Source organism: Mchenga conophoros, linkage group LG3 (genome assembly GCF_057382185.1).
Source record: "Mchenga conophoros isolate Kocher_MC1m ecotype Shallow Benthic linkage group LG3, M_conophoros_male_GT1.1, whole genome shotgun sequence".
Taxonomy (NCBI): domain Eukaryota; kingdom Metazoa; phylum Chordata; class Actinopteri; order Cichliformes; family Cichlidae; genus Mchenga; species Mchenga conophoros.
Genome location: NC_140528.1, coordinates 51,104,177 through 51,118,060, shown reverse-complemented (window position 1 = coordinate 51,118,060; position 13,884 = coordinate 51,104,177). Strand labels below are relative to the sequence as shown.

General features: G+C 42.9%; 2 protein-coding genes and 1 pseudogene across 3 annotated transcripts; all 3 read left to right on the top strand.

Moving 5' to 3' along the window:
* The first annotated feature begins 5 nt into the window (after nucleotides 1–5).
* anapc10 (anaphase promoting complex subunit 10) lies at nucleotides 6–3,994 on the top strand. Its single transcript, XM_085269364.1, has 6 exons — nucleotides 6–167; nucleotides 702–817; nucleotides 1,032–1,122; nucleotides 1,296–1,416; nucleotides 1,533–1,586; nucleotides 3,505–3,994. Exons 2-6 carry the CDS (start codon nucleotides 703–705, stop codon nucleotides 3,682–3,684), a joined length of 561 nt encoding a protein of 186 aa, XP_085125490.1. The 5' UTR covers nucleotides 6–167; nucleotide 702; the 3' UTR covers nucleotides 3,685–3,994.
* A 2,146-nt stretch (nucleotides 3,995–6,140) lies between these two features.
* LOC146579289 (tripartite motif-containing protein 16-like) lies at nucleotides 6,141–12,612 on the top strand. Of its 2 annotated transcripts, XM_085269278.1 has the most exons (3): nucleotides 6,141–6,437; nucleotides 6,585–7,560; nucleotides 12,247–12,612. In XM_085269278.1, exons 1-3 carry the CDS (start codon nucleotides 6,141–6,143, stop codon nucleotides 12,426–12,428), a joined length of 1,455 nt encoding a protein of 484 aa, XP_085125404.1. In that variant the 3' UTR covers nucleotides 12,429–12,612. The 2 variants fall into 2 exon arrangements, with proteins under 2 accessions (XP_085125404.1, XP_085125403.1); XM_085269277.1 differs by having other exon boundaries at nucleotides 6,141–7,456; nucleotides 12,143–12,612.
* LOC146579288 (uncharacterized) lies at nucleotides 12,480–13,884 on the top strand (annotated as a pseudogene).

Sequence of the window (13,884 nt, the reverse complement as noted above, 5' to 3'; positions counted from 1 at the left end):
CGACTGCTTGCTCAGCGCTGGTGACGTGTATAAGAAGCGACGCTGAGGAGCAAAAAAAGTGGGAGATTCGAAGTGTGTAAATAGAAGCGGATTTAAACTATTTTGGACGTGCAGCCGTATTTCTGATGCACTGACACGACACCCAGGAGACCTGTACTAACGCGTCTGTGAGTCGGCTTCAATAACTGTGACGTAGATTGAGTTTTAGTGGTTTTGAGAGCGTTTAGAGTTGAGAAGTGTCAGCTGCTGGCGACTAGCTAGTCATAAATAACTCCCAAATAAGTCACATTTTAGCTGAAATGGATGCTCTAGCTTTGTCATTTAGACGAAGAAGTTTACCAAAAGGTCCCCTTATTCCTAAACAGAACTTACATTTTCTGTATTTTCTATTAAATGGAAATAGAGCTCGAAATGTTTAAAATATGCATAAAGGTTTGCGTCTGGTTATAATCTAGTTAAAATAGATGGTGCCAGTAGTGATATTTATAAGCCGAACTTTACCTAATGGTCAGCTTATTATTAAAATACAGTTATATTTGCTTCGTTGATTAAGTTGTATTTACTAAGTGTGAATAAACCTTAAAATATCGAAAACATGAATAGACGTTGGTGTTAGGTTACTGATCTCCATGAACCTTTTGAGAAAAACGCGTCAGATTTTCCATCAGAGTGTGCTGAACTTGTGTTTTTTTGTTTTAAAGTATGGCGACACCGAGCAAGACACCACCTGGAGCTGACCCGAAGCAGCTGGAGCGGACCGGGACGGTTCGGGAGATTGGCTCCCAGGCGGTGTGGTCCCTCTCTTCCTGTAAACCTGGTAACTACTCCCTCTGACCCCCCCCGACTGTAAACATCTTTCAGAAGTGGACACAATCTCAGAAATTGTGTTATTTTTCTCCTTGGAGCTGTTCATATGCATATCCACAGCGTAGTAAGCAGTTTGCCTTACTGCACAATTGCCACGTTTGGATCAATTTCAGAGGCCGTTGGGATCAATTCTAGTCTGATGTGTTTGCCCTCTACGTGTCCAGGTTTTGGAGTGGATCAGCTAAGGGATGACAACCTGGAGACCTACTGGCAGTCGGATGGGTCGCAGCCTCACCTGGTCAACATACAGTTCAGGTAACGTTTTCCAGCTTCTGTACAAGAGAAGTTAAAGTAAACCTGGAAAATGTACATTATCTTTAACTGGAAGGTGTTGTTAATTTTATTTGTGTGTGCTGCTGCTGACAGAACCTTACTCTTTTGCTTTGTTATTAATTCACTTTCTTTAATATGTGACCTGTGGAGTAAAGGAGGAGGACGACAGTGAAGATGTTGTGCATTTATGCTGATTATAAGTCAGACGAGAGCTACACCCCGAGTAAGATCTCGGTGCGAGTCGGCAACAACTTCCACAATCTTCAAGAAATCAGGGTAAAGCTTAGTGTATATATCTCAATAAAATAAATAATTAATAAAAATAATCTGGTTTTCATCCGGAGGTTTCAAAATCACTCAGACCCTCCTCTTCCTCGTCTTCCCCTCTGCAGCAGCTAGAGATGGTGGAGCCCAGTGGATGGATTCACATCTCTCTCATGAATCCGGTAAGAATTAATATTTTTCCAACCTTTAAATGCTGCATTTTACCAAAACCGGACTCTGTAACATCCTGCTCTGTGGTCTCTGTTTGCATTTCTGATTGTCTCTGGTCGACAGGGTGTAACTGAATGTAAAGCCTTCGGTCAGGGGACAGAATCCAGTCATTTACTCACTGTGGAACATTTGAAGGCTTACCATCTGTATAAACGTGTAGATGTAAATACTGACACCCAGCCACAGTGACTGAAAGACGGAGAGAGACATTTGTGTCCTTATTTTGCACTCTTTCCCATAATGGCCAAAGTCAGGGAACTAAAGTCTCTGTGCAGTTAACTACTACACCTACTGATTAGAAAGTGTACAGATTTCCCTCCACAGGCGACTGTTCAGTGTTTTTATAGAAGGAAACATCAGCACTGAACCATTTAATCGCTGCCTTCATTGTCTGTGCTGAGCCGACGTGTAGTTGGCATTCAAAGGAGGTGCAGGTTGTAGAAGTAAGCTTTCAGAAGGGTTTGTGGTTATGATGATGTACAGCGGATAACAAAATTATACGTTCATTGTGCAATGACCATTCATTCGTTAATTCATACCTTCTTTGCACTTTTTATCCACTTTAAAGTTTATTGTGTTGTTTTGTTGTGTTTAGTGCTGAAAGGGGACAGTTTTCTAATTTCACTGTATTTTTGTACAAAGTGTGACTGTGCGATGACAATAAGAGTTATCTTATCTTAAAATCAAGAGAACAAAGAAGTTCTGTAGAAAACGTGTAAACAAACAAACAAAATTAAAAATGACTGAATTCATGTTTTTGTACCTAAACCTGAGCCGGAACTCAGACATAACATTCGACCACCATAAAAAAGTTTTTATGAATGCAAGCAAATAAATGTAATTTGGAATCTTGATTCAAAAATAATATTGTGCTTTACACTTTTATTCTTTGTTTTTGGTAAGACAGTAAATTTAAAAAAATGCATGGATAACAGCAAAAATTATTTATTAGCATTAAAAATGAACGTTTTATGAGCACTGGGTGCTTCTGCTTGTACACATTGGGGACTTAACCATTACAGAAACATAAAAAGTGAATTTGATAATTATAAATACTGTTCATTTAGGGTGGCATAAACCTTACACTGGCCGGTGGTCTGATAAATTTGTGAAGCACTGTTCCTGCAAAAATAGACGTAATGCAAAAAAATAAGGCGGCGCTTCTCCACCTAAGACTTGTGGGGGTCTTTACATGCCACCAAGTGCAGTAACCTACAGCTCTTATGATTGGACAGTGACTATACACTTGAGTGTTTTGTTTGTTTGTTTTTCAACTCAGGGGAGCTAGAGATACGTTTTTGTAAATTCTTGTATTTAAATATGGTTAAAAATGTTTAAAATGTCACTACAACATTAACAGAATGTAAAAGAAAAGCATGTGCTGTTATGTAATACCAGTTTGTACCACAAGATGGAGCAGTGAGTCAGTCTAATGAATGCAGCGCTCCCCAATCTCTGGGCCACCGACTGGAGAGTTGAGGCTCAGGTGTGAAATTTATGGTTTTCATCGTTTTTATGGTTAACTCTGTTTCTCTGGGTCTTTTCCCATGTGTTATGTATAAATCTTTTTTCTTTTTTTGGTAATGGTACTGCTTTTATTTTGTTGTATTTATCTGCGACACCTTAAAGGCCGGTCCGTGGCACAGAAAAGGTTGGGGACTGCTGCTGTAATATTTATTTAAGCAGCACATTCTTCTCAATGGGAGCACCTAAAACAGAAACATTGAACTTAAACAGAACAGCACCTGCTGGTAAAACGCTGCCTCCCGGTGGTTAAAGTTGTAGTTAAAATTAGCAGATTATAAGTATCGTTAAAGAAGTGGCTTGATGCTCGGTCACTCTGTGTGTGTGCGTTTGTGTGTTTTTCAGCGCACAAACGAGCCCATCAGCACATTCATGATCCAGATCGCCGTGCTGGCCAACCACCAGAACGGGAGAGACACGCACATGAGGCAGATCAAAGTTTACACACCCGTGGAGGAGAGCTCGATCGGCAAGTTCCCACGATGCACCACGGTCGACTTTATGATGTACCGGACCATCAGGTGATCTGGACGTGACCCAGGAACCCCAACAGACTTATATCTGGAGCTGGATCATTATCAATGAGAGGAACATCAGTGAAGCTGCCAGTGTTGAATATTTAAAGATGTTCAGTCAGAGTCATAGACCCAGTCAGTGTTGGTTTACATGCTTTAACAATGAGTTTCCACACAGAGTGAATGCTTTGATATGAATTTGGTTCCTAAATTTATCCTTTTTGTCTCTCGCAGTATAAAAAAACGTTTGTGCCTACACATTGTTTCCTGTTGTGGATTGTTAATAAAAAGGTAAAAATAAATGTTTCAAAAATCCAGAATGTGACTGTGTTCGTGTAGAAAACTATAACTTGATTCTGTAGCTGTGCTCAGTCTTATGCTTCTTGGTTTAGTCACAGATGTTGTTGCTTTACTTGAAGAAAATGAGGTTTGAAAACAGTAATACGTTGATGATGCAGGAAAATGTTCTATTCTGCTGATGTTGGACCTCACGTCGGCCTTTGATATGGTTGACCACCACTTTTCTGTGGCGGTTTCTAAGTGCAGGTCATCCTTCACTTCCCTTACCTATGGTGTGCCACAAGGTTCTGTATTGGGACCCTTATTGTTTCTAATATATCTACTTCCTTTTCAGCATATTTTGAGCCCCTTTGAGTAGGGCTGTGCGATATGACCAAAATCTCATATCCCGATATAAGAATTCTATCGATAACGATATAAATCACAAAAACATTTTCTGTAAATTATGTGAATCTCGGGCAGCTCGACTTGCGGAAAGTGTTTCCAGCTGCGCGTCGCGTACCTGGAGTCCAGTGTTTTAACCGATGCATGAAAGTATACATTTTTAGACATAAGTTGTAAAGGCTGCCGTTTTCTTTGTGAGTATTTATTACATGGCGTGCTGCGGGGAAAAGCCTGTTCTAACGTTTGAGTCTAAGGTTTATTTTTTAGCACCTGGCGGCTCTTTTTTACTTCTCATCTGTAAATAATCTGCTCTTTCACGTGATTCAGTTTATTTTGAAAAGTCTGAACAGGATCTTGGGCTTTATTGTGAAAGGTTTATGTGGTACATAAACAAGCGGACACGCGATGCTGTTACTGTCATTGTTGCTAACTACAACGCATAAAAACAGGCGCTTGTCCGTCCGTAGTGTGGTTATATAAAATATAAGAGAAAGAGAGAACTTTAAGAAATTAATATAGCCACTACAGTGACCATCAAAACGATGAAAACATATTGCCGTAAACAGTTTATTTTACGACGCCACGAAACAAACGATAGTGTAAACTGAAACGATAGCTGTTTTTATATCGTCATCCGATATATATCGTTATATCGAACAGCCCTACAGTAATGCGTTGTGCTGGCAGACATGCACTTACAATGATGAAAGCTCTAGGTCCCCTTTCGACATTTGTGAAATCGTCTATCAGGAACCTTGGGGTAACTTTTGACTTTCCTCTTACTTTGGATGTTCAAATCTCTGGTTCCGTCTTTCTTTTATCACTTATCACTGCTACATTAAGTCCTGTAGTGTCACACACTGAACTGGAGGTGGTTATACATGCATTTGTTTCATCATGTTTGGACTATTGTAACTCACTGTTTATATGTCTAAACAAAAACTCCTTGGAACAAAACTCTGCAGCAAGGCATAAACTTAAAATCTCAGTTTTTTATTGTCACATAAGTGGTTGCCTGATTCACATGTTGCTGCAGTTTGTAGTCACAGTAGTTGCTCTAGCTTCACTTTTACTAGCTCTTGCTGCAGTTTAGCTGCCTAACTTTCCATCTGTAGTTTCAGATGTTAAGTAGTATCAGTGTTTGATTAAGTTGTGGAAGTTTCCATAACTAGCACCAGATGGTGATGTAGCTTGGGTATTTCATTTAGTTGCACCAGTTTCAGCTGCTGGTATAATTTATTTGTATCAGTCACTCAAGTTTCAGTCATTTCAGTTTCACTAACTTGACAATGTTGGTGTTGTTAGTTGCAGGCATGGTGTCAATGGTTGCTTCATTGCAGTCGTACTTTCACCCGTAAGCGTAGGTGCAAATCTTGAGATACTTGCCATGTTTAGTTTTAGCCATTACAGTTTTATAATTCCTGTAGTTTCAGAGGCTGACTCATTTGCAGGAGTTGCAGTTATACATATTGCTGTGGTCTCATTGGGTGCTGAATATATATTTATTTGCAAGTGTTGTTTGCATTTGCTGATTATGTATTTACAGATTTTTAACTGACTAGGAGGTAACGGATAAAAATGCAAACTACAAACAGACCTATGATGTTTAAAGTTACTAAACAGTGTCTACTTCAAACTGTTCTTCCTGGTAAAAGCTAAAGTCTGTTAACTCCTCCCTCTTCTACCTGAAGCACAGCAGCTCCAGTCTGTCCACATATTTTCTGGAATAGTTTCACCACTATGTAACAGAAACTCACAGAGTCACTCTTACTGAGAGGAGAAATGGCACAGAAAAGAGATCAGCTAGATCGAGAAATGTTCTCTTGTTGGATCTGTTTGGATCTACTGAAGGATACTGTGACTATTCCCTGTGGACACAGCTACTGTATGAACTGTATCGAAACCCACTTTGATGAAGAGGACAGGAAGGGAATCCACAGCTGCCCTCAGTGCAGGAAGACTTTCACACTGAGGCCTGACCTGGAGAAAAACACCATGTTAGCAGAGTTGATGGAGTTACTGAAGAAGACTGGACTCCAAGCTGCTCCAGCTGATCACTGCTATGCTGGACCTGAAGATGTGGCCTGTGATGTCTGCACTGGGAGGAAGCTGAAAGCCATCAAGTCCTGTTTATCTTGTCCAGCCTCTTACTGTGAGAAACACCTTCAACCTCACTTTGATGCAGCTCCATTAAAGAAACACAAGCTGGTGGCCCCCTCCAAGAAGCTCCAGGAGAACATCTGCTCTCATCATAAAGGCCATGAAACAGTCCCAGCTGCAGCAGAAAGGACTGAGAAGCAGAAGGAGCTCGAGGTGAGACGACTAAACATCCAGCAGAGAATCCAGGAGCGAGAGAAAGATGTGAAGCTGCTTCAACAGGAGGTGGAGGCCATCAATGGCTCTGCTGATAAAGCAGTGGAGGACAGTGAGAAGATGTTCACTGAGCTGATCCGTCTCCTCCAGAAAAGAAGCTCTGATGTGAAGCAGCAGGTCAGATCCCAGCAGGAAACTGAAGTGAGTCGAGTCAAAGAGCTTCAGGAGAAGCTGGAGCAGGAGATCGCTGAGCTGAAGAGGAAAGACGGCGAGCTGGAGCAGCTCTCACACACAGAGGATCACAACCAGTTTCTACACAACTACCCCTCACTGTCAGCACTCAGTGAGTCTACACACTCATCCAGCATCAATATTCGTCCTCTGAGCTACTTTGAGGATGTGACAGCAGCTGTGTCAGAGACCAGAGATAAACTACAGGACATTCTGAGAGAGGAATGGACAAACATCTCACTGACAGTCACTGAAGAGGATGTTTTACTGTCACCAGCAGAGCCAAAGACCAGAGCTGGATTCTTAAAATATTCACAAGAAATCACACTGGATCCAAACACAGCACACAGAGAATTGTTATTATCTGAAGAGAACAGAAAAGTGACATTAATGAGACAAAAACAGACTTACTCTAATCACCCAGACAGATTCACTGATTATTATCAAGTCCTGAGTAAAGAGAGTCTGACTGGACGTTGTTACTGGGAGGTGAAGTGGAGAGGGGGTGGAGTTGATGCAGCAGTCGCATACAAGACTATCAGCAGAGCAGGAGAGTCAGATGAATGTGGATTTGGATTTAATGACAACTCTTGGTTATTGAGCTGTGACAGAAAAAGTTGCAAATTTTTGCACAAGAATGTCCAAACTGTCCTCTCAGGTCCTCGGTCCTCCAGAGTAGGAGTGTACCTGGATCACAGAGCAGGTATTCTGTCTTTCTACAGAGTCTCTGAAACCATGACTCTCCTCCACAGAGTCCAGACCACATTCACTCAGCCGCTCTATGCTGGACTTGGTCTTTTTATTGATCATGGAGACACTGCAGAGATATTAAACTGAAATAGACAGAAGTCACTGAGGGACGGCTAGTTCCTGTTTCTTTGGTCTCCAGCATTGCTGTCAACAGTGATGGAGATTTTGAAAAGAGGTCAGAGTGGCACCAGAAAGTTCTTTGAAAGTAAATTCTGCTAGACCGAAAACAATTTCTAATTAGCTTGTATGAAGAAGATCATAAAATCTAATAAAAATGAACAAACATTAATGAACTTCAGTTTTTATATCAAGAAGACACTAGTATTATAAATGTAATTGTTTTATTATGAATAGTATTGTCTAAGCTCACAGACCAAATGTTACACTCTGAATAAAACTTTTAATTTCAGTCCTTCCAGCACACAAAATCACACGTATTCTACTAGAGAAGATGTGGATTTTATAGACACTCAATCTGAAGACTTGCTTAATGTAAACCCTCCTGTGTGAAGTTTGTTACATGTTTGAACTGATACATGCTGATTTTCTTTCTTTTTTGTTGTTGTTGAGGAGTTATTTGGTTATTTGAAGAAATATTGAAATGAAAATCTTGATTTGAATCATCTGCTACTGTGGCATATGTAACTCATTACTGGTATTTTTTTTTATATCAGGTGTGGCTATAACTTAGACTTTCTGCTGGTCTGTTTTCTGTGTTCTTATCCCTAACCTTAACCACAACCTTAATCATGTTAGATAGTGTTTTCCAAAGCGATTCATGATGATAAAAATTTTTTAAAAAAGTAAAATAAATGTACATGTCCCAACGGTTCTCATGTTCTCTCCTGTTTCTGAACGCATAACATAGAGACGTGTTGAGTGGCCGAAAGCGTAACATACCAACAAGTTGTCTCGTAGCGTAGTATGTTACGTTTTGGGATGAGAACATGTTGGAAAAACCAGCAGAAGGCACAATGTAGTGTTACTGACATGTGATTGGATGAGCAGCCTACAGCCCGCCTCCAAAGTCTCCCAGTGATTATGCAGATGAGGAAACTGATGTGTTTGTCAGAGAGTACAAAGGTGTTCAACCATGAACTTAGCACATACACATACAAAGACACATACACTCTAAACCCTGATCTGACTCATGCAGATGATTCAGTATCTTTCTGTGTCCTTCCTGTTTAGCTGCTTTTGGACGAATCCTGATTCTCTTTCTCTGCTTTGGTTAAGCAAACAGGTTTGATTCGTTGGTCATGAGTGACGTGTTTAGCAAAAAACAAACAAACAAAAATATGTTGTTGGAGACTGTCTCTCATTTACAAATTTCCTCTGGCTGCAGAAGTTGAAGAAGAGACTGTCACTGCGTGCTTGTATGATTTTTTTTTTTTTTGCCACACGACTGTTAAATCCAGGACTTTTAAGGTTACAGTAGTTGCTGTATCTTATCATAGATAGATTTGTTTGGTTGTAGTTAAAGTGTCAGTAGTAGCAGATGTTACTATATTTGAAATTATTAACTTAAATTCAAATATAGTAACAAAGTATATGTGGGGCCTCCCTGCTGCTGCGGAGTCGGGGCGGTCTGCTCCTGCTCCGCGGCTGCTGAGCGACCCCTCATCTGGGGCTCTCTTCAGCTTTTTTCAGGGAGAGTGGCACGGTTTCCCCTCCGTTGGTCTTCTAGCAGATCATTACATGAAGGAAGCTTTTAAATACAAGCGCGCTCATGCTCACAGGTGCACACACGGGTTCTCACACATACAAACTACACCCTTTTTGGCTCCTACCTCAAAGCACACCGTGGGCTGTCAATCCTACGTACTGCACAATATTTAGTATTTACTGTTATATTCACATTGTTTTTTGCCCTTTATCACCGTTCCTCTTCCCTGCTGTTTTTCTTTCCCTCTTTCTTTCTCCCTTTTCTTTTCCCCAGTCAAGTCCATTGGGCATCTTTCTTTGCCTTTAGACAATAATTCTGATGGCAAAAGAACCAAACGGGACAGGCAAAAAAAGAAAAAAAGAAAGAAATTATTAACTTAGTTGCAGAAGTTGCTGTGGTTTTAGGCTTGTTTAGTTACAATCACTCTTTGCTGCTGGTGTGGCTGTAGTTTTAGTTTTAAATTTAGTTGCAGTAGTTTTTGTGTCATATAGCAGATGTTGTTATACTTGGAGTAGCAGAGTTGCAGACATTGCCATGACTAATAGCAGATATTGCTGTAGTCTCCTTCATTCATTTGTTACAGAATTATCCATGCTTTCCTGTAGATGTTATATTTTCAGCCACTGATTTAATTCCTGAAGTCACCATGCTTTCCTGCAGATGATACTGTAGTTTCAGTCATTCATTACAGGAGATGTTGTAGTCTGAGGTTTGTTTAGTTTCAAAAGTAGACAATACTTATAGCAGCTATTGTTTCATTGATCCGTTAAGTTACAGAATTCTTCATTGTTTTCTGCTGATGTTCTTATAGTTTTAGTCACTGGTTGAGTTGCAGAAGTAGCCATTCTGCAGATGTTGTGGTATCTGTCTGTCTGTCCGTCCTTCCTTCCTTCCTCTTCCGCTTATCCAGGCCTAAACAGAGAAACCCAGACCTCCTTCTCCCTAACCACCTGCTCCAACTTGTCCAGGGGGACACCAAAGCGTTCCCAGGCCAGCTGAGAGATATAATCTCTCCAGTGTGTCCTGGGTCTGCCCCAGGGCCTCCTCCCGGTAGGTCATGCTGGGAACACCTCACCCAGGAGACACCCAGGAGGCATCCTTGTCAGATACCCAAACCACCTCAACTGGCTCCTTTTGATGCGGAGGAGCAGCGGCTCTACTCTGAGCCCCTCCCGGATGGCCTCATGCAGGATGGCTTCACCCTCTCTCTAAGGGAGTGGCCAGCCACCCTTCAGAGGAAGCCCCACATGAACTTGTTTATTCAGTCACTACCCACAGCTTGTGACCATAGGTGAGGGTATGGGTGTAGATTGACCGGTTAATGGAGAGCTTCACTTTTACACTCAGCTCTCTCTTGACCGCAACAGACCAGTATGCGTCCGCATCACTTCAGCCACAGCACCAATCTGTCTGTCGATCACCCACTCCCATCTTCCATCACTCGTGAACAAGACCCCAAGATACTTAAACTCCTCCACTTGGGGCATGAACTTGTCCTTCATCCGGAGGGGACACTACAGCCAAATCTGGCTGACAACCACGGCCTCAGATTTGGAGGTGCTGATTCTCATTCCCCCCATTTTGCACTCGGGTACAACTGTTCCAGTGCAAGCTGGAGGCCATCACCTGTTGAACCCATCAAAACCATATCTTCTGCAAAAAGCAGAGATGAGATTCTGAGACCACCCAAAGTCAAAGCCTTCAGCCACTTGGCTACTGTGGAGTTCTTTTTTGCTAAGAAAAGTTCAAGAGACAATCTAGACAATCTAGCAGTTCACATTATTTTATTATCAGGCAGTTAAAGATTCGGCTTGCAAAGCTGTGGACTTCTCTATGTCAGGCAGTCTGTGCATGGAAAACTCCCAGACAGTTCATAATTCAAAGTAAATATTGGACACATGGAAACAGGTAATATTTGTGATTGGCTATTAATGGGGAGATGCTATGGTTTAGACTTAGCACTCCCTGATTTGTTCTCCCATGGGTCCTTCCGCATGGTAATGGTCAACGACAAAACACCACTGGGGTTCAGATCCGGGAGGCTCCAAGAAGGGACTCCAAGAATGCGTCGTTCGGCACATAATGGCAAACGGCAGTCAGGACTAATTCCCCAACCCAAAGATGGAGGGAAAAAACCCTCTTGTCCACTGGGAAAAACCCCAACCTACAGGCAGCAAGCCAAGGGGATACTAGGATACCCACCCCAGCCCGTCGTCTCTCACCAAGGGCAACTCCAGACAGAGACAGAGTCCAGCCCCTCTCCAGGAGTGCTGGTTCCAGCAGAGATGAGATTCTGAGACCAGAACAGTTCCCTTGATCATGTACTCATAAGAGTCTTTTGAATCGCTCTTTGTTTGATCACTCACCCGGGACCAATTTGCCATGGGAGACCATACCAGGGGGCAAATGCCCCTGGACAGCATAGCCTCTGACATCCCTAGGACACAAAAACCCCTCAAGCCACTATAAGGTAGCGATTCACAGAGGGGTATTGTGGTTTCAGGTCTTTATTTAGTCGTCATATCTTCTACCAGATGCTGGTTTGGTTTCATCTGCCAATTTGGTTGCAGTAGCAGTTGTTAGTGTATTTTTAGGCTTTCATTTTGTTGCAGTAGTTGCCACATCTTCTAGCAGACATTGTTGTAGTTGCAGTAGTTGAAGGGTTAGTAGTAGTGGTGGATGTTGCTATTTTACAGTCATTTATTTAGTTGTAGAAGTTCCCATGCCATGTAGTGGATGTTGCTAAAGTTTCTTTCATTCATTTGTTGCAGAATTTTTAATACTTTTCTGCAGTTGCATACAATAATATCAGCAGAGCAGGGAGCTTAAATGAATGTGTATTTGGATACAATGACATATCTTGGTCATTCCATTGTTACACAAACAGTTGTATTTTTTGGCACAACAAAGTCCGAACTCTCCTCTCAGGTCCTCGGTCTTCCAGAGTAGGAGTGTACCTGGATCACAGAGCAGGTATTCTGTCTTTCTACAGCGTCTCTGAAACCATGACTCTCCTCCACAGAGTCCAGACCACATTCACTCAGCCGCTCTATGCTGGACTTGGTCTTTATGAAAATGGAGATACTGCAGAGTTTATTAAAGTGAAATAGAAGTTTTAGCTTCTAGTTTTTTTGTTTTTTTCTTGTCTATCTTTGAAGGCAAATGAGGAGCTGGGAGCGTGGCTCATTAAGGTGGATAAGTCCCGGCCTGCCTGGAAGATTTAAAGCCTGGATCTACCAGCATTCCATCCTGCCCCGAATCCTGTGGCCCTTGCTTGTCTATACAGTTCCAATAACTACTGTGGAATCCCTTGAAAGAAAGATCAGTGGCTTTCTTCGTAAGTGGCTGGGACTTCCCCGCAGTCTCACCAGCACTGCCTTGTATGGGGCAAGTAACAGCGTGCAGTTACCCTTCAGTGGTCTCACAGAAGAGTTCAAGGTGGCTCGCACACGAGAAGCCCTACAGTACAGAGATTCTAAAGACTGCAAGGTGGCATCAGCAGGTATTGAGGTAAGGACAGGAAGAAAGTGGAAGGCTGAGAAGGCAGTTGAGGTGGCGGAGTCACGCCTAAGGCAGAAAACACTGATGGGGGTCTTAGCAACAGGGGGAGCAGGCTTGGGATACTTCCCAAAGGCCCAGGTCAGCAGGGCACAGGGAAAGGAGAGACACCAGCTACTCCAGGAAGAGGTCCGAGCAGGTGTGGAGGAGGAGCGAGTAAGCAGAGCTGTAGGCCTTAAGCGGCAGGGAGCATGGACAAGGTGGGAGAGCACCTTGCAGCGCAAGGTCACCTGGGCAAACATCATGCAGGCAGACTTCCACCGGATCCGATTCCTAGTGCAGGCAGTATACGACACCCTGCCAAGCCCAGCAAACCTCCATCTGTGGGGAAGGAGCGAGACACCTGCCTGTCCCCTGTGCTCTGGAAGAGGGACCCTAGAACACCTCCTTAGCAGCTGCCCAAGGGCCCTGGCTGATGGTCGGTATTGTTGGTGGCACGACCAGGTGCTCAGAGTAGTTGCTGAAAAGATTGCCTCAGCAATCAGCACCAGCAAGCATCATCAGGCTCCGAGGAAGGCAATCTCTTTTATTAAGGCTGGAGAGAAACCCCAGGTGCGCCCACATTTGACAACTGGCCTCCTCAACACAGCCTCTGATTGGCAGCTACAGGCTGACCTGGGTAAACAACTAAAGTTCCCTCAGAACATTGCAAAAACATCACTCCGGCCAGACATGATAATTATTTTTGAGGCCTCAAAACAGCTGATCATGCTGGAACTCACAGTGCCCTGGGAAGAGCGGATTGAGGAGGCCAATGAAAGGAAACAAGGAAAGTACCAGGAGCTAGTGCAGGAGTGCAGGGGAAGGGGCTGGAAGACTTTCTATGAGCCCATAGAAGTGGGTTGTAGGGGCTTTGCAGGACGATCACTCTGCAAAGTCCTAGGCCGGCTGGGCGTGGCTGGGGCAGCCAAGAAGAGGGCCATCCAGGCTGTGAGTGAAGCGGCAGAGAAAGCCACAAGGTGGCTGTGGATCAAGAGGGCTGATCCGTGGGTAGCTACTGGTACGTAA